Source organism: Ambystoma mexicanum, chromosome 7p (assembly GCF_040938575.1).
Source record: "Ambystoma mexicanum isolate Mex_15411 chromosome 7p, UKY_AmexF1_1, whole genome shotgun sequence".
In the NCBI taxonomy this organism is placed as follows: Eukaryota; Metazoa; Chordata; class Amphibia; order Caudata; family Ambystomatidae; genus Ambystoma; species Ambystoma mexicanum.
Window position 1 is genome coordinate 69,201,007 of NC_090939.1, and position 19,865 is coordinate 69,220,871.

General features: G+C 46.0%; 1 protein-coding gene across 3 annotated transcripts in view; it reads left to right on the forward strand.

The window, feature by feature from the left end:
- CFAP44 (cilia and flagella associated protein 44) overlaps window positions 1-19,865 on the forward strand; it is a 1,393,686-nt gene that overhangs the window by 625,177 nt on the left and 748,644 nt on the right. For all 3 annotated transcript variants that reach the window (XM_069635797.1, XM_069635796.1, XM_069635798.1), the window contains one exon: window positions 13,784-13,831. In XM_069635797.1, the coding sequence (XP_069491898.1) occupies window positions 13,784-13,831 (48 nt within the window). The remainder of the gene's footprint in view (window positions 1-13,783; window positions 13,832-19,865) is intronic.

The window sequence follows — 19,865 nt, forward strand, 5'->3', positions numbered from 1 at the left end:
GAGTTCTCTCTTTGGTGGGAAGTTGAAGTCTCCCTATCCCCTTAATTCTCCCACGGCTCCTACTTGTGCCTCTTCATGGTGGAGAAAAGTTCCATCTTGGGTCCCTCCGCCCTGCTGGATTTCGCCAAGTTCTAATTAGTGCAGTTCAATGAGCGATTTAGAAGGCTCCCTACAACACATCCTGTGCTTCCTTTAGTGGAAGACCTGGTTCTGCACCATGGATCTAATGAATGCTTGGCTCCATGTCCCAATCTGTCGCTTTTGCAGGCATTTTCTGCATTTTAATGTTACCGATGTACACTTTCAATCCTTTTGTCCTCGGCTTTCTCCCTCGTGTGCCCCAAGGCCAGGACATCAGCTGCTTCCGTTCTGGAAAGAGTTGGAATCCGCATATACCTTTTATGGGATGCCTGTCTGCTCTGTTACCCCTTCAGAGACTGCTGAAGCGCAGCAGAGAGATCTTTGGCATTGGCCTTCATCCTGGGCTTTTTCGCACAGTGCCATGGCCCTATGTGATGATATTCACAGGTTATGCTGACCAGTTGGATCTCTTGGCAGTTAGGAAGAAGCTCGCCATAATGGAGTCCCTCTGGGCTCAGATGAAACCTAGTCTCTGAGCTGAGGATGAAGCAGACTTGTAGAAGTTGACAGAAAGGCTGGATCTGGGTATATGTATAATATGCACGCATTAACCACTTTTGAATGTAAATTTCCATACTGACATTGAAAATATTCAAATGAGCATGTAAATCTATGAAAGATACCAACGCTGGAGAGCTACATTTATTAATTAATCTTTTGTAGCGTGTTTAATAGCAGGCACCAGTCTATAAGTGCGGGACTGGGATTCACACCTGTGTTGCTCTGCATTGTCTTGCTTCTTAGACAAACTGGTTTCCCCTGAGATATGCTCCCGACCCCATGCTGAAAGTTGCCTTATAGGTAAGCTACTTAATTCTACCCCCACTAAGGACTATTTTGCTTCTAGTGTATAGTCCCCTTTCCCCAGTATCACCTTCCCTGCATGCCACACTTCAGGCCCCAATCAAAAAGCCTCGATAGATTTAGAGGAAAATACTGATGAGGAAAACATGGGAGCACATTAACAGGTAGATAAGGGGTTTAGTTGAGGTGCACAGTCATGCACTCCAACTATTAAAGCAGTATATGCCCTATTTTCCTTCATGCTGTGCAGAACATGATCCCGATCCCACCCCCTGCAGCCGGGTTATCCCATGTTATGGGGGCAGAGGGTCTATGAACTAGGCAACCAGTACTTACTACCGTAATTAGCTGGTCTTCAATGAAGCCCAAGCTGGTCATCAAGGAATGAGATCTCATTTATACATTCAACTCCATCATGTAAATAGCTTGATAGGATTTCTCAAGGTGGGGGGGAACGGGCAGTACCATGGCTTTGTGGACTATTTTGATGTCCCATTTTGTCTTGGCTCTGTGCATGCAAAGCAGCCTCACACAGGCCTTAGTCACCACACTGAATTCAAGTAAGTTTACCTTTCTGTAACTGTCGGTACCAACTTTAGAGTGCCATTATTTGATCCTTACCGAGATGTCTTCAACAGTCATAATAGAGAAGAACTTTGTACCTTACCACACTGCTCGGACCACCTCTCACGCAGCTCACTGGGTTCCTGCCTCATCTTCCTGGCCCCAAGTACCCCTTTTATACTGTCTGCAGTGGAACCTACAGGTGACTGTACATCTAGGTATCAAGTGTGTTTTTTCCTGATTTTCCTTTTTTTACAAAAACACCATATTTGTGTTTATTTAAGAACAGGGTGTAATTTCAAACCAAAATGACTTCCAGAGTATGTAATAGCAGAGAGCAGTGACTTTCCTAAGGTCAAGTGCCTTCACATGAGTGCATTATGGGAGGGAATGATATATTCTGGGTGGTGAAGGGGGAAAAAAGAATTGTATACCAGTGAGAAGACCTGGGGGTGGAAGGGGACATAGCTATATTTTTAACATTGAGAACCTGAGACCAATAATTACATGTTTACAAATTACATAGAGTAGTCCTGATGGCAGAATGCAGGAGAGGTGGGTTGAATAGTTAGTTTGGATAGGAGGTGGGAGAGGGGAGGCTAAAACAATGGGAAATCAGAAATCATGGGTTGCCCATGGGTTGGGGCTGTTCTATTTTTTTGTATGTTAGAAGATATTAGAATTACTTCTGTCCCTTTCGAGCTACTTGACAAATGTGAGCTTCTCTCATATTTTAAAGGAAATATGAATAAAACTGGCATTTTCGATCTTCTTGTTGTGTCTCTGGGTGTTGATTGTTGACTTGAATATTACATGAATGGGAAAGGAATTTACATACTTAGGCATTGATGTGTTGAATGAAACTTGGAATGTCATGCAAGAGAACGTAGAACCAGTCATAAAGCTATGCACAATGAACTCTCAAATGGAGTGACCTGCAGGCCACCCTGAAGGGCAAAAAACATACGAGCTGGTTTGTGCTGGTTCATGCTTGGTCTGCTTAGGGCTGTGTGTTTTCTGCTATGTACAAACTTGTTGTATATGTAATGCTCATTGCTTATATTTATGTAATCTTGTGTCCCTTGGCTTTGTTGGAGCACACGTTTGCTTCGCCGTCCCCTTGTTGCAAAGCCATACTGCAAAAATGTTTAGACTTGGGTCTCTCCCCTTGGTGGCTCTCCTGTAATGCTATTTCAGTCCAATAGTGTAATTATGAACCTTTCCAAGGCTACACGGACACAGCAACTGAGTGCTGGGAAAGGTGGAGTGACAGTACAGCACACCCTTCTCTGTGTTGAGAAGTATATTTCAGTGCTTTGCCTACTTTTAGTACAACTGCCAATATAGTTGCAGGCTCAAGTGAACCAGGTGGTACAGACAATCTGGCAGGATCAGCACTTCCTTGCTTGATGCCTGTTGTTATGCCTTGTATTTAATATACTCCTTCTCATGATGCCCCATCTAGTCATTTTGAAAGTGATACAGATCAGATTGTGTTGGACATTCGAGTACAGGACTTGTCATTAAAGCAAGAATGTAATTACTTGAACTTGATATTCAGGCTACTGTTTAACATCATGTTAACCTGGAACTGATTGCATCCCCTACTCAACTGCTTTGTTGTATCCTTCTAAATACGCGTTCATTAGTTAAACACACTATTGAGATTGCTGATTATATTTAAGTGAACAATATAGATATTGCTTTCCTAACGGAAACCTGGCTCACATCTACTTATGGCCCTGATCTGGCCTTGGCAGTGCCGGGAGGGTACCATGTTATTGACATGGATAGAACTACTAGTATTGGAGGAGGGGCTGCTATCTATCATATTTCCTAAGTTCCTGGATATTAACCAGGTTTATAGGGAAGCTCGTGGATAGGCAGAACTATTACTTTTCAAGTTATTGGTTAGTGCTATAGCTGTATTCTTCTTTATAGACCACCTCATACTATTTCTACTTTTGAAGAGCAACTCTTATTGTTATTACATTCCTTCAAAGCTGTGAGAAACCAAAGGGTGCCTCACCTGCTAGTCCCATGGGATCTCTCTCTCTCAGGTTACCAGGGCATGGCCATCGCCTTTGGATCCAGACCATGGGGGTGGACCAGTGTGGGAGGGTCACCTGGGTGAGGGTTCTTCGGGGAGTAGGCGTGAGGCAGCTGATGGGGAGCTGCGGTATTCCTCCCTTTCCCATTCCTACGATCCCTCCAATTTCATAAGATTCTCTGATGTTCCAACTCCCCTGCCCCCTTTCTACACATGCACTGGGCCGAGGAATAGGGCAACTGAGAGTAACAATGCTAACTCTTACACATCCCATTGGACATGTCCCGCTAATTGGGTCAGGCAAAGTCCGGCACTTTACTCTAAGTGCATCTATCTGATAACAATAAGCTCTCCTCACATGGATAAAAGGCGGAACATAGAGATACACTCTGAGCAAGGTGGAACACGAGTAAGGGCAGAACTTCCGGGGCAAAGGCAAACCTACTGGAGCAGAGCAACTGACCGAGGGACGAGAGCCACATGTGGAGAGGCCCAGGAGTTCCCTGTAAGAGGTCATTGCCTCCAAAAGGTCGCAAAAGATACCTGGAGGAAGCCAAATGCCAAAATAGAAGGCTGCATTGTGTTTCATGGACGCTACCAACCATCCCGGGTGAACGGCAGAGTTGGGGAGGGGAGGCCAAGCCTGTGGTACTTACCTTGACTTGTAAACTGAAAGACAAGAAAGAAATGCACACAACCGGTGAGTTGGCAAGCGACGTGAGCGACCAGTGTGTGCAAAAGAAAGATTGAAGTGGCAACATTATATCGCACAATTAAAGACTTCACACGTGTGGATGAGAATCGAAAAAAGGCAGATCTGCGAATGAACCTTGAAGTAACCGCAGCTGTAAAGTCAGCAATACTGAATAACAAAGTGGTCCGGCGAAAGGAAGTAGCCCACTCGAAAGTCTCTGTGAAAGCTGAAAAGTTTGTATGGATAAAGTGAATGAACTGCAAAAGCGAGGTGATTGAAATTAAGCCAGAGGGAAGGAGAAAGTAAAAAGCTGAACATTGAACTTTGGTGCATAATATAGTGTACTACCCATACCAAGAAGCACTGGGGCAAATAACATGGCAGTGAGTGTTGAAAGCTGGCAAGTCGAAGTGGTCCTGCAGAGATCTGTAGGAAAAGGCAATGCACATTCGAAAGTCTTTTACATCAGGAAACGGTCTGAGCCTGACTGAGGGAGACCGAAAGTATAATAAGTTAGGGGAAGGGAGCCCCTAAAGGATATGAGTTAAGCTTGGGGAAGGGATCCCCTGCAAGTTTTGTGAACTTTGCTGTAAGAGGTTTGAGCCTGACAGAGGGGGACTGGTGTGAACATTTTGGTGAACTGTGTTTTGGAAATTGGAAAATAAGACTTTTACGTGGAAGGCCAGACGGGCCTCGATCCTCCACGTGTTGAACTGCCTTTGTGTTAAGCGACTGCGTCAGAGTGTATCATCTTGCCTACATTGACCGCCTTACTCCGTGGTGTCCAACGTGGGAAGGAGAGCTGACTCGGCCATATTTATTCTTTATATTTGAACACTGACTTTCCTTTGCATACATATATTCCTTTGCACATTTTGTGTAGAAGATATACGGCTGGCATTATGTTTTTGTTACTATAGGCTATTTTGATTTGACAGACTCAGCTAGGACTGTTTTGTTTATGATTTGATGGCCGAGACTACTCCCATCTTAACTATAGGGCAAAGTAGGAGTTTCTCCAACCCATTGAAATGTCAATAAAGGTTTAACAAATTGTACCTTTTGTGTCAGTGTCATACTTCTGATACCATGCCTTCCTTACAAAGCATACCCAGACAGATGGCCATATTTTAGACTGGTTATGCACCTTAGGTATTTCAGTGGGATATCCAGAGATTTTAGCCTGTCCATGGTCTGATCATTTTATTATTCTCTTTAAGAATGGTGTTGTCAGTTTACAACTAAGAGTTTACGCGTAAACTATGGTGGCGGTTAAACGTAGTCTACATAAGATTACTCCATTTTCTCTTAAGCCTTTTCTGGAGCCTCCTAACTCCATCCCAAACACTAACTCCTTACCGGAAGACCTAGCAGCTTTCTATAATTGTGAACTATGTCTTGCTCAATAGTATTTCGCCTTCAGGAATCTGTAAATCTACTGTGGTAGAAATGACATGGCAGAACTGGAATACCCAGGACCTGCGTAATTTGTGGGCCCAAAAAAACAAAGCATAGCGACATTGGCAAAAGTCATTACTTGGCCCTGACAAAGAGTCTTACCTCTTAATAGCCAGGCAGTAAGTCATACACGCTAAGAAGGAGCATTTCAATGTTCGTATTAGCCAAGCTGAGTTTACGTCATAAGAATTATTTTTGATATTGAGAGAGTTAGAGAAATCAAATGTTAAAACATTAGAATCTGTGGTTAAGGAACAGGGTTGGTGCATTTATATTTAGCAGGCCCTTTTTTGATGAGGTTTCCCTGCTTAAAGCAACGATTTCCCTGAAGCAGACAAGTCGTCCAGTTCCCTCATGCTCTTTGCCCTCCATCAACTTGCCCTTCACTTTTTAACTTTAGGAAAGTGGCTGAGTCCGAAGTAGAAATGGAGTGATACAGTCTCTTAATCCAACCAATTGTCCTGGGGACCCATGCTCATCTAGGATTGTCAAGACTTGTGCAACTGGTCTTGTGCCTCTGATTACTGAGTTTGTGAATGCCTCCCTCATGTTGTGGACATTTAAAGATATTCGATTGCTTGTCATACCTACGTATGGTACAATGTTCATTTTTCGCCAGTCCTCTTTTTGATGGGTTTTTTGCCAAATTCTTTTTCTCAAAAAAACCCATAAAAAAAACATAGGGGTGTGTAGGGAAGGTTATATAAGTGGTGGGGGTGGGTTGGTAATACAGTTACATTAATAGGGGAAAAAGAGGCCTGGGGGGGGGGGGTCCCCCTGAGGGGTCCCCCTAAAAAGAAAATAAATATTTTCGATGGGTTTCCCCCAAAAATATTTTGTCAAAAAATCCATTGAAATATGACTGGTGAAAATTAAACATGGAAACCTACAGATACAAGCTTATATGGAAGAGAATGCCTTGCTAAAACAGTAGACAATCTGGATTCAGAGCCTGCCATGGCACAGAATCCGCCCTTCTGCACTTGAAGGCAAGCATATCTCAATTCATGGACAGAGGTTGGTTTCTCTTCTTGTTCTTTTAGATTTATCGGCTGCCTTTGACCTTGTGGATTTTAACATTTGATGTAAAGCCTTAAATGATGCCAAGTCTGAACTCTTGTGGTTGGTTCTCAGCAATGACTCTCCAGGCTCCCTGACCTGTATAGAATGTTACTATTGCTGGTTGTTGTACAACTGTTCTTACAAAGGTTAAAACTCTTGCTGTCCTCTTGGATTCAACCTTGTCTATGAAGGACTAAGTCAACGCATTGATATCTTCTGAAGTTGCTTTGCCATATTTGGCCTTTTATCTCCAAGGAGAATTGTGCTACCCTTGCTCGCACCATGATTGCTAAGATCGATTACTGTGGCAGCCTTCTTGCAGGCACCACTCAGAAAAATATTGCTATGCTCCAAGTGCTACAGAATGGTGCGGTAAGTATAGCGTCTCACCTTGACAGAAGAGCACATATTACACCCGCTTGAAGAAAGGGTGTCTGAATTTTTGGATTCTCTCACAAATGAATATTTGGCAAGAGTGCAACTGCCTTAAAAGGAGACTGCAGGGGAAGCAAGTTGCATGATTGCTGAGATCTCATCAGAGTGATCTGCTCATGGTGCCTTGTGCGAAATTGGAGAGAGCAGGTAAATGCTCTTTTACCTTTATTGCTCTGTTCCTTTTGAACAAGCTGCTGTGTTCGTTAAGCTTCGATCCCTCGCTCTCATTATTCAAGACATCCCTTAAAATGCTCTTTTTCACTTGAATGGGATTTGGCCTAGTCTGGTTTGACGTTTAGTCTGCTGATATTATGTCTTGTGTTACTTGTGTTTGAATTTAGTGATTTTGCTTGTTGCTATTGTTTTAGGGTTTTATTGTGCTTTTATTGCTTTAGCTTGCGTATGTTTAAGGTATTTATGTTGTGCTGTTTTTTTTTTTTATTTGTGCGCCTGTTTTGCCTCTGGGCCTAGGGCACTTTACAAATATCTAAACATTAATATAAACATGCTATTAAGATGGCATATCTACCTAGGGTGCTTTAAATTTTTAAAGTGATTCCGTTGCCACTACCCCGAAGAGATGCACAGTCAAGTGGGCTATATCTGATGGTGCAATCAGTTCTTTACCGGCGGTGACCTCTCCCCATGCGGCCAGGGGATGGCAAACGCTACCTGATCCTGGCTCTGTGGGCCGCTATATGAAGGGGGGAGGCAAACCTCAAAGGAGTGAGACACGGTATGCACGCCATTCAGTGGACCCTAAACCTCTTCTTACAAACTTAAGAACATCCCTTCCCTAATGGACTTCTACCATTTCCCCTAAAAAGTACTGGGACGAGAAAGAATAGGAGTATCCTGAATGAAGATCACTTTCCCAGTAGTATGACGAGCGAGAAGTTTGGAGGAATGATGATCACTCCTAATGAGACCCTCTGTCTGCAGTCTAGTCTTTCCCCAAATCCTATTAGCCAGAGCCAGAAGGGGCCTTGGACTGATATCCCAGAGAAGTGATGGGGAAACATTTGCATGCCAACAGCTAGTAGAGAACTGGGACCGCTGGGAACCACTTGGGCCCCCACAATGGGGGTGAACCTTTGGGCTCCCTCACTGGGGAAGTGCAGCTGAAAGCAGGAGAAGTTCTGCAGCTCACAATAGAGCAAGCTACAGGTAGTGGTGCAGGATTCCAGACAACTATAATGTGCCGCAGGGCAGCCCGGTGAGCAACGTGCTTTGGAGAGGCATGCGGAAAACAGAACGGAGAATGAGCAAGCAAGCCGTGCTTCCTGCAGGCGGCAGGGGCTGGTACCTTGTCCAGAATACAGATGCCCACCGAAGACGCTGAGAAGCCATCAAGAGAAAGCCAGTGAGCCCAGAGAAAGGGTTGGGACACCGAAGCACTGTCGGGCAGTGTAATGAAACTCCTAGACAGTGGGACTGTGGCCTGGGACCCACAGTACAAACTTGGGTAAGACCAAAAAGGGTTTGGCACCCACAGTACGAACTTGGGTAAGACCAAGAAGGGTCTGGGACCCACAAAACTAGTTTGGGGAAGCAAAGCCAGAGAGAGGTCAAGGGGAGAGAAGGATAAACCCTCACCCTGTGAACTTTTTTGAAGCTATTACAAGTGTACTTTATAAAGTCCTGGCAGGAGAGTATATCAGGTGAAGAGCGGATCTGGGATTCACACCCCTAAGGAGTGGTACACGAAAAACTGGCAGGGGAACATGCCAGGGGTTTTGTGAGTATGTGGTGCTTCTATGAAAAAATAATTCTTAAGAAGATAAATGCTCTAGAGAATTGAAAGAAGTATTGAATGTAAGATCCAGGGGAAGGGAGCCCTATCCCCTGGAGTGAGTTGCAGTACAGGAGGAGAGAGCTATCCTCTTGATCAGCAGAATTTGGTTAATTTTTTAACTTTTGCTTTGGATGGAAAGACTAACCACAAACATGTCTGCATCTCATATCTGGCTCCTTACAAGAGGCACTATTTAGAACATTCCTGTGGGGTGGGAAACTGAAAGTTGGTGTGCCAATGAAAACCCTTCAAAGTAGAGTGGACGAAGGGGGGTTCAGTTACCCCTCAATGAGGTGCTACTATAAGGCATTTACATTGAGGTGTCTTAGAGGCTGGTTTGCTCAGCCTGAGAAAGGTGACCATAGGTGGCTTCATATGGAACGCAGCTCAGTGGCCCTGACTCAACTAGCGGAGTTCTTGTCGCTGGACAAGTCTAATCGTAATAGATTGCTTTTGCCTGCAGTAGCCTATACCATTAATATAAGTCTGCAGTTGTAAATGTGGGGGAGAACTAGCTACTGCATGAGGAATCCTTGCTGTGAAATAATCCAGGTCTGAAGTTGCTTGACAAAAATCTGAATAGGCCCCATGTATGAGAGTGCGTATTCTAAAAATGGGCAATGTTTAGGCATATATGGCTCCTTGTATCAATTTGATTTTCTGCACTTTAAGATGAAATTGATGGAAGGGGAAAGAGCTAGGTGCACAGAACTAACATGTTTGATACGCTGTCCAGGGTTCTTTATACAGAATCTGCACGATGTGCCAACACTGTCCAGTCGCTGTTGAGCTCATCCTGGTTCTGTGTCCACCCTATCTAAGTTGCTGGCAACAGTGGACTTTTTTGATATTGCTGAATGCTCTTGTAGGCAGTTTTAGGAGTGGTGATCAAGAAATCCGTTTGCACTAAGGCGTGTTCTGTTTTGAAACGTTGGAAAACAGACTTGAATCTAAGACTCTGCTAGCAGAAGAATATTTCTAGGCACCATGGCCACCGACTAGGATGTTGCTATATGAGCTGATCTTGTCCGATATTTGGTGGGCGAGTGATAAAGGCATCTGCTCCTATGTCCCTATGTTCTGTGGATGCAGGAGAGCGGTACATTATTTTAGTGTTTTTAATAGTTTTGACTTGGTCAAAGGCAACCGCATTCACTGGGATTCAAGAGTGATCTTGCTGGAAACCTTTTTGAGCTCCTTAACATTTTCTCAAGGGTGCATATCATGGACCAACCATGATTGTGGCCCGACTAGGCTCAAACACATGTCTGGGGTTGCTGTTGGTACTCTTATTCAGAGAATTGCCTATCATTTTCGGTGCTGGACCGCCAAAGTAGGTGGGACCAGACTGATATGTAAATGCATATTTCTCCTCTGTGAAAGGGACAGTGAGATAGAACATGGTTGTAGACCCTCCTGAGTGGGAAGCTACCCTGAGAACAGGTTATTTGGCCATGTTTGTTCTCGGTAGAGGGACTCCCAGTCAATTTGCAATATAGGTTTAGGGACATGGTATTTCACCCTTAGTCACCCAGGGTAATCCAGACGTGGACCCCTTGCTCACTGTGAAAAGGCCGAAACACGTGTCTGGGGTTGCTGTTGGTACTGTTGACCAGAGGCGAATTGCCTAACATTTCGGTGCTGGACTGCCCAAGTAGGTGGGACCAGACTGATATGCGAATGGATATTTCTTCTCTGTGAAAGGTACAGTGAGCTAAAACGTGGCTGCGGACCCTTCTGAGTGGAACCTACCCAGAGAACAGGTTATCTGGCTGTATCCGTTCTCAGTAGAGGGGCTCCCATACCTTTTGCATTTATGGAAAATAGACTAGCTTGCAAGGTGAAAACTAGGAAACCCCACATCTCACCTGGTTCAGTCCTCTGGAACTCCATCCCATGGCAATCTAGAATGCTCCAAGTCTCCTTCATTCTAGGAAAGATATCAAGACCGACTTAACTCTTCCAAAACCAGCTTAGAGTAACCTAGATTCAGGCTACTTGCGAACTCCCCCATCAGTATCTTGTACTGTGATAATTATTAACAATGTTTACTTGATTACTTCTCGCTGCCAATGTATTGCTCCATGACCTATACACCGCTCTGTTGCTCCTGAGCTAGGTTTGCACTATAAAAATATATAATAATAGAAGGTATTCGTGACTGCAAAAAGCCAGTTGGTAACTTTGTAGCTAGTGAGCCGAATGAGTGCAGCAATTGACGAAAGCTTTCTAGGTCTCAACAGGCAGCTTAAAATTACTTTGGAACCATATTTGTTGCGGTCCGTAGTCCACGCAGGGAAAGCACCACCCACAGAAGAGCACCAGAAAAAGGCTGATGCACCACAGTGAGCCACGCTTCCCCCCAGGCAGAGCCGGGGCTAAGGTAAGTGCGCTGAGGGGGAGGGAGAAGGCAGGCTGCAACGCAGCAATAGAGGGTACAAGGGGGACAAACCCCAAAAGCAGAGGCAAGGAGACACAAAGAGCAGCCTCTCAGGAGGGGGTCTTTAACAAACGGCCTTGTGCAACATTGCTTTTTGTGATGCGAGATACAGAACTAGATACAATAATACTGGTGGCCTCTACAGATTGTAGTGCCTGGAAGTAATATACATAGAAGCCAGCCCTTTTTAGAATGTCACCTGCTAGATCCTACTCAATTGGGAGCCTTCATACCAGTTTAAGTGATAATTGTGGCTGTATAACCGTTTGCTTTAGTGCTTTTGAGTTGTTATACAATGACTCAAGACAAGAGAAGGGAACCCAGGTAAGGGAGCTCTCGAAGGTAGTAAGCCCTGACTTAACTTGAAGTGTGATGGGAGATCTGGTGGCCAGGCTGCAGTGGAATGAAGTTGCCAATCAGAACCACAACACTTAATGCCCCAATCTCTGGGTCTCTGCGACACCACCATGAATGGTTCTCTCCTGCTCCAGCGTTAGCCTTTCCAACCGGTTCTAGCCTGCAGTTCTGTCTGGCATGCTTGCAGGAATGGTACTTGCTCACCTAGGTGGCCTTACAGAAATGATATGTCTGAGTAGCTTGCACATGTTCGCAAGCACTACACACCATGGCTCGTTATAATATCCAGTGGTAGATAAACATTGAACAGGGGACATGCCAAAAACATGCCAAGAGGCAACACCTGAAATCCACAGTCAGATATTGAGTCTTCCCTTAGGGAAGCCAACACCTTTCCACAGCAGGCCCCTATAGACTTCCTAAGCACTTCAAGGTAAATAGTACTGAAGGTTACAGAAAAGTTCAAAATGACAATGCAGTTCCTGTGTCCTCCATCAGGCTTGACAGAATTGACTATTCGCTGTGGGGGTGCTAATCACAACCAGGTCACATCAAAGAAACTCATCGCCTCTAGAAAATGTTCCAACTGAGATGTGACAAAGAAAACAGGGGCTCGTGATAGGATAAGAGTTGCTAAGATTTAATTGAACTTGCCCAAGTATAAAGTGGTATAATTGAATTATTTCATATTTTATTCTGCTCCCAAGTGGAATGGATATCAAGCCAACTTCATGGTGTCCCTGTGCCATTTTGATTTTTGAAACAGGGTCTAAGGAAACGCATGAGGTTGTCAAATGTAAAATCCTATTCTTGCTCCAAAACTTGCTCTGCTCATTTAAAGGGTGTCATTGCTTAAGATCTAGAATGCTGAGAGACTGTGAACATTGTTGCTCTCAGCACATGAGTGGATTGTAACCTTGTGAAAAAGTGCTCAATGCCCTCAACATCAATGGATAGCAGACTTTGCTCTTTTCCAAAATGACTTCGGCCTGATTCTGAGTTGCATGCAAAAAATAGAAAAGTGTTCTACCATGAAAGAAGAACCCATGCCTTCAAAGCACCATACTCTGTCAAAGAAAGAATGTAGGGGCCTGGCAAACCCTAGCAAACCATCAGGTATGCAAGGGCAGGCACTGTGATGGGATTCCCCTTGCAAAGGCCATTGTTTTGCATGTAAAAAAAAAGGAAGTAAAATACGGTACGTGTGAGGTGCCGCTAATCTCTACTGCACACCTTTTCCCCTCATAAAAATAGCCTTTTGCAGACTGCAGCACCACTTGTGACATTTAAGGAAGGCTTTAGGACACTTTTGTAAATTTGAAAAGTGGCAGTCTTCTAAGAAATACTTGCAGTGCTACAGGTGCACATGTTGTTCCTAAAATGATAGATTCTAGCAGCATTGGGCCCTAGTCTGAGCTTGTGCTAAAAGTAGTGAACAAAGCAGACATTCCCCCCTCCAGTTTCCAGCACCACGATTCTGAGGAGGGTAGAAGTATTGGGGGGAAGATGTTGTGCTTTCAAGGCGAATGTTGGTTTTCTTCACTACTTTGATCACAAGCTCAGAATCAGGCCCTGAGTGGTGTGACATTTTCTGAAGAGCGTATGGGCACTGTACCCGGGGTGTGACAAGTGAGATGGAACCCACAATTTCTAATCTGCAGTTTCTGACTTCTCGTTCCCGGCTTTCTGATCTCAGACCTCATCGAATATGGCCACTCTGATTCTCTCTTTCTAATGACCCATGTAAAGAGCCAACTCATTTGATAAGTATGTTATGTTCTATGTATTTTGTTTTTGCAAACTCTTATAGGCTAGCGGGGGAGTGATGAGAACCTTTTTTCTCAGTAGGTAGCTGAGGAAATGCAAGGAAGTAATGGTAATTTGCCCACCTTCGTTCACCATGATTAGTTGTTCTATAGGCACATTTGCAAAAGACGTCTGTAGTAAATGCAATCTGGTTAATGACCCTTTCTGCCTTTGCAGGATGCCTATGGAGCCATCTGGAAACTGGACCTGTCCTTTTCAAATATAGTAAGTTCTCTGCTAGCACAACACCCTTCAATGCCAGAGCTGCATCTGTCCTTTACAGCATTAGTCTTCCTGTCTTCCCTTTTCTCTTCTTTCAGCTATGAATGGACATATCCCTCACTACAATAGCTCCTAAGATCCACTACCTCTTCCACTCATTCCTGTTAATGTTCTTATTTTACTTACTCAGCTGTTGCTTATTCCTGGAATGTGTTCCACCTATCTATCTATCTGTCTGTATATCTATTCATCCATCCACATATACACCCCTTTGTTATTATTCTAAAAATCCTGCCAGACGAAATCCTTATTTAAAAAATATTCAGAAGCTCACTGCCTCCTAAATTATGCCCCTCCACCCACTGTCCATGCCACTCTCACCATTACATACAGTGGGCCTCATTACGATTCCGGCGGTAGCCATGGCGGTAAAACCGGCAGGCTGCCGCCGGACCTTTAGGGATTTACCAGCTCCAGACTTGCCGGGGCATTACAGCTCTGGTGGTCCAGTAATTCCAGAGCCAGCATTCCGTTACTCCCCATTCCCGTGGAGTCCCATACACGGGAATGGGGGCCGTGGAAACACCAGCACCATGCAGTAATTGTGCTGGTGTTTCCACGTCCATCTACGACCGATGGCGTTACGCCCACCAGGTCAGACCTGGCGAGTGTAACACCACTCGGCTACAGAAGTCATAGTTAGCACTTGTTGTGCGACCTCTGTGGTTGGCGCTTCCTAAGGGACATGGCATGTTCCTCTTAGCTGATCTTCTTGAGCTGTTAACTTATACTCCAAGGTGACATTCACTTAATCTGAGGCACTTGTGGCATTGTTTGTAAACTGGATGCCTTTTGTCTATGCTTCTGTCTACTCTTACACCTAGACTCTTCACCCCTCGATTGGGAACTCAACCAGGATGTAGTTCAGAGAAATGTTCTGCATATTTGTTTACCAACGGGAGCATAACAAGACCAAATACAAAGTGTCCATTCTACGTGTCTTAGATGGCCGAAGGTTGGAACTCCATCGGGCGCCTTTTTGCTTGATTCGTCAAGCTTATTCCTCTATGCCTTCCCTCTGCTGGCTCCGATTCACAAAGTGCATCAGCAGTTTAGGCACCATGTGAACTCAACAATGCTTCTGATCGCTCCAAACTGGCCTCTACGGTTTTATCTCTCAGATCAAATACTGCTGGCAGTTAGTTTCCCAGGCTCTTCCTATGAGGAAAAGATCTTCAGTCTCAAGAGAAAGGGTTGCTCCTCTTAACTCTTCTGTACCATTTCTAAGGTTGAGTGCGTGGTACCTGACAAACTGGTTTATGCTCATGAAGAGATTTTCGGGCCCAATCCTGAAATGACTAGCACTGTCATGACGGTTTCAGCCAGGAAAAGGCACAAAAGCTAATGGACCTTCTATCATTGGGCTCTGTCACCCATTACTAACCCCTTGACTGTGTCCATTGTCCTTCTAATGTCTTTTAGGTTGTATTGGTCCAGCACTGGCAGGAACATTGGTTGAAATTGACAGCATAAGCACTATCAGCTATTGGGGTCTACTTGAACAGGGATGAAAACGTATTCTCCTTGCAGAATGAAGCAAAGTGCCACTATGATGGTGCTTCACCTGTTTCACCCTGTTAGAAACGCGCCCCTTCCGTGGGGCTAGAATATAGCTCTAGATCCCATAATGAGGATGACCTTCAAACCTATGTCGTCCTGCAACCTTGACCTCCTCTCTGCTAGGAGAATGACTGAGTTGTAGGCTCTCTCTCGTGAGAAGACTTCTACGATGATTGTTCATGCCAATAAGCTGTTGTTAAGAAAAGCTCCTTGCTTCCTAAAATGCCAACCGATCTCCATTTGAACCAGAAAGCCTATTTCTCTGCTTTTCAGCATAGACCACATCATTCACCAGCGGAGGCTGTTCATTTAAATATGGCTACAACTTGAAAGTTTTATTTGGAGAAGACGAGACTTTTTTGCAGGTCAGACTTTGTTATGGTAGCACCTGCACGTAAGGCGGCCAAGGCCACTAGCGCCAGGTAAATTGCTTCTTGAATCTTGTGCGCGTTCACTTGGCATGCATGGTCCTCTTATTCCAGAGAAACTAAGTGCACCTTCCACCAGCTCTACAGCAGAATTTGCAATTTTCCGGTTAACCTTAGAACATTGTGTAGTTTTTGTTTGCATTGCTCTAGGGATCCATGCAAATTGTTGTAGCGATCCATACATCGAATCTGATGTCTTATTTGCCGGATGCCATTTTCTTTCTTTTTTTAGGTTGAAGTGATGCTCAGATGTAAACCGTTTTCACAGATATAAATTGGCTTTCCTAATCATATATGAGAATGTTCAATTGTTCTCTTTTTATGGATTATGAATATAGTTTAACACAAGGGAAGGATGAGAGAAGTATGCGTTAGTCAAATGGGCCACTTGGAGACTGGATATTGTTATTGCTATCAGTATTTTCCCAGAGGTGGCGCCAATTTCTCCAGCATTGGATCTTTCATGGATTCATATGCTTAGAATATTCCCCGTCGACAGACTGGGAACCCTCGGTAAGCTTATATAGCCTTTTCCTATAGGAAAACTTTTGACACTTTAGTGTCCTATCTATGTCGATTTGGGCCGCGCACGCACGCACGCCCTACCAAGACGTAACGGTATAAATGCCCCGCCCCCGCGGCTCCTTCCAGATTTCGACCGTCTCCAAAGTGGGAACACCTCGTGTTTTTCTACTTGGTTAGGTTACACTCTTCTCCTGATGTCAGGAAAAGCACTTTTCCGCCCGTGCGCTACGTGCGGCCTAAAGAAGGTCTACGAGGGGGATGCGCATATGGACTGCATTTACTGTCTGCACCCTCACCACTCGGCTGACGACTGCGACATTTGTAAGGGCTTCTCCCAGAAAACCCTTAAGGATCGGAGTTGCAGACTTGTCGCATGGTTGAACGATGGAGCGGGGGCATACCCGCCTTCAGAGGTGGGCTCAACACGCAGCGTGGCCTCGGCATCGAAATCTTCAGGGGCCCCGCGCCGCTCATTGCCATCGGAGCCCCCGGTGAAGAAGCCTAGACCGGTGGTCAAGGAGTCGTCGGAAGGCCGCTCCAAGGACTCGGCGTCGAAAGGTGCCTCTTCGTCCTCATCTTTGACTAGAAAAGATAAAGACAAATCCAAATCCTCCTCAGGCGATCGTCATGGATTGACCTCGAGTCGAGAAAAGGAAAAACGCAGGTCGAGTTCAGAGAAGGCAGGAGCAACGCATAAACCTGCACGACCACCACCGTCGTCGACGGTTGGGCGGTCGTCGACGACTTCTCTGCCATTTACGCAGTTAACATCTACCGCACCTGCATTGCAGACGTTGACGACGACTCCGACAGGAACAACTATGGCTTCGTCGACGGATATCCCTCAAAGGGCCGGGTGCCCAGAGGTCTATGACCCAGTTTTACCGGACACACTCCTACAGCAAGAGGCCTTGTCGGTGTCTTCGGGGGACGAGGTCGAAAGGGTAGCTGCCCCGGCAGACCTGGGGTTGCAACTTACCAGGCCGGTCTCCGAAAGCTGTCCGGGTTCTACCCCCCTGCTGGATCCACAATCGATTCTGTCGTTGGAAGTCTTATCCACGCTGCAATCTCTGCTATGGACACTGGACGATAGACTGCCTCGAACAGCCCCGGCCGGGTTGGTCGTCAACGACCCAGGCCCGTCTCGCCGTCCTCCACCTGCAACCCCCGCCACAGGTCCTCCGGAAGCAAGCATCTCGGTTCCACGCCGCGAGGAAGGGGAGCTGTTGGATTCGGAATCAGGCAGCAGGGCGTCGTCAATAGTCTCACTTTCCCCCTCCAGGGATCCGACCTGGGAGTCGATATGGAGTTGGAAGCGCTGAGGAGCCCGGCCCAGCCGTCTCCTCCAGACGATATCGGGTCATTCCATAACATGATGGCTAAAGCCTGCAAGGAATTTGGGCTGGCACAAGAAGAGGAAAAGAACGATTGCTTTCTTTTCGACCACATGGGTCAAAGGAGAAAATCAGTGTTTTCAGTGCCCATCCTGGAACACGTGTGGAAGGAAGGTCTGCAGACCATGCATCACCCTTTCTCAGAGCCAGCGGTTAAAGGTCCTCTGGAAAAGAAATTCAAGGCTGCGGACTCTACTCCCAAGTGCCTTTCCTCACAACTGACAACTGACTCTGTGGTATCGGCGGCAGCGACGAGAAAGGCGAGGGCTCAACACAAGTGTACGACCCCTCCGGAAAGTGATGCTAGACGCCAAGATGCGTTCGGCAAGAAGGTCCTGACGGTAGGTGCTATCACGGTTAAGGCGGCCAATTCTCTTGCCATAGTCGCTAGATACGAAAGGGAAATGTGGCACCCGCTGGCACCCATACTCGAACACCTTCCGGATGAACATCGAAAAGCGGCTATGCTACTAGTCAGTGAAGGTGAGGAAGCTTCAAATCATTCAATTAACATCGCAGTAGATCTTGCAGAGTCGGGTTTCAAGCAGGTGAACAACGGTGTGGTCCTCCGACGGCAGGCGTAGCTGAAATGCACCAACTTCCGACCAGAGGTGCAGTGCAAGGTACTGGATATGCCTTTCGAAGGAGACCTCCTTTTTGGCGAGAAGGTCGACGAAGCCCTGAAGGGCATGAAGGAGGACTCGGACACTGCGTGTTCTTTGGGAGCTCGCCAGAGTGATCGGGGTTCCTGGTCTTTTCGTCCCTTCAGAGGAGCTTCGGGGAACTCCAGGTTCTCTTCCAGGGACCGTTCCTTCGGTAGATCAACATATTCCTCTCAAGGATACAGACGAGCTTCACAGGCAGCTAGACAGCGCCAGGACTACCAAGCACCTAATAAAAGGTCAGGTTTCTCGTCGTTGACGGGTGATAAGCGAGCTAAGAGTCAGCAATGACGGGCATCGGAACGTTCTGGGGGGCAGAGTATCATGTTACATCAAGGAATGGGAGCTGATAACCACAGATCAATGGGTGTTGGACACCGTAGAATACGGACATGCCCTGCAGTTCAAAAGCAACCCTCGACATATTCCACCGGTGCGGGTAGCTCATTCCCATCTGAGCGTGTTGCTGCAGGAAGTAGCACTTATGCTAAAAAAAGGGGCTATAGAACACGTCCCGTCGTCGCAAAGGGGTCAAGGAGTCTACTCCCGGTACTTTGTGGTGAAAAAGCCAAATGGAAAATGGCGTCCCATCCTGGATCTGCGAGAACTGAACAAGTCGTTGAAGGACATAAAGTTCAAGATGCTCATGCTCCAAGAGGTAATAAGGTCAGTTCAAAAAGGGGATTTTCTAGCGTCTCTGGACCTGCAGGACGCGTACTTTCACATACCGGTGTGTCCGCGACACAAGAAATACCTCAAGTTTGTGGTGGAACACAATCACTACCAGTTCACAGTTCTCCCTTTTGGGCTAAAATCTCCCCCCAGAACGTTCATCAAATGCCTGGCTCCGGTTGCAGCCTGGCTGAGGAGGCAGGGCCACCATGTATACCCATATCTCGACGACTGTATGGTGAGGGGATCTTCCCCGTCGTCGACGCACGACAGTCTACAGGACACATTGAACCTATTGGAACGATTGGGATTTGCGATAAACTTCGACAAATCCTCATTAACACCGTCCAGAAGCTTACTGTTTCTGGGTGCCTAGTTCGACACCCAGCTGGGATTAGTCAAACCATCCCTCTACAGGATCACCAGGCTCAGTCGTTTGTCAGGCCAGCTGAAGATCAATTCCAGGTTGTCGGTGAGAAAATATACGTCAATCCTGGAAGCTATGGCGTCCTGCATTCATCTAGTGCCCAACTGTCGCCTTTTCATGAGGCCAGTTCAACAGTTTTTGGCAGATCGTTGGACGCAGTCTCAGGGCCTTTGGTCAGACAAGTTGACCATCGACGACGTCAAGCTCATGTCAACCCTACGGTGGTGGAGGAATCGTCGGAATATTTCCAAGGGAGTGCCTCTACAGGAACCGGAATTCCAGTTCACAGTTGTAACGGACGCGTCCCTA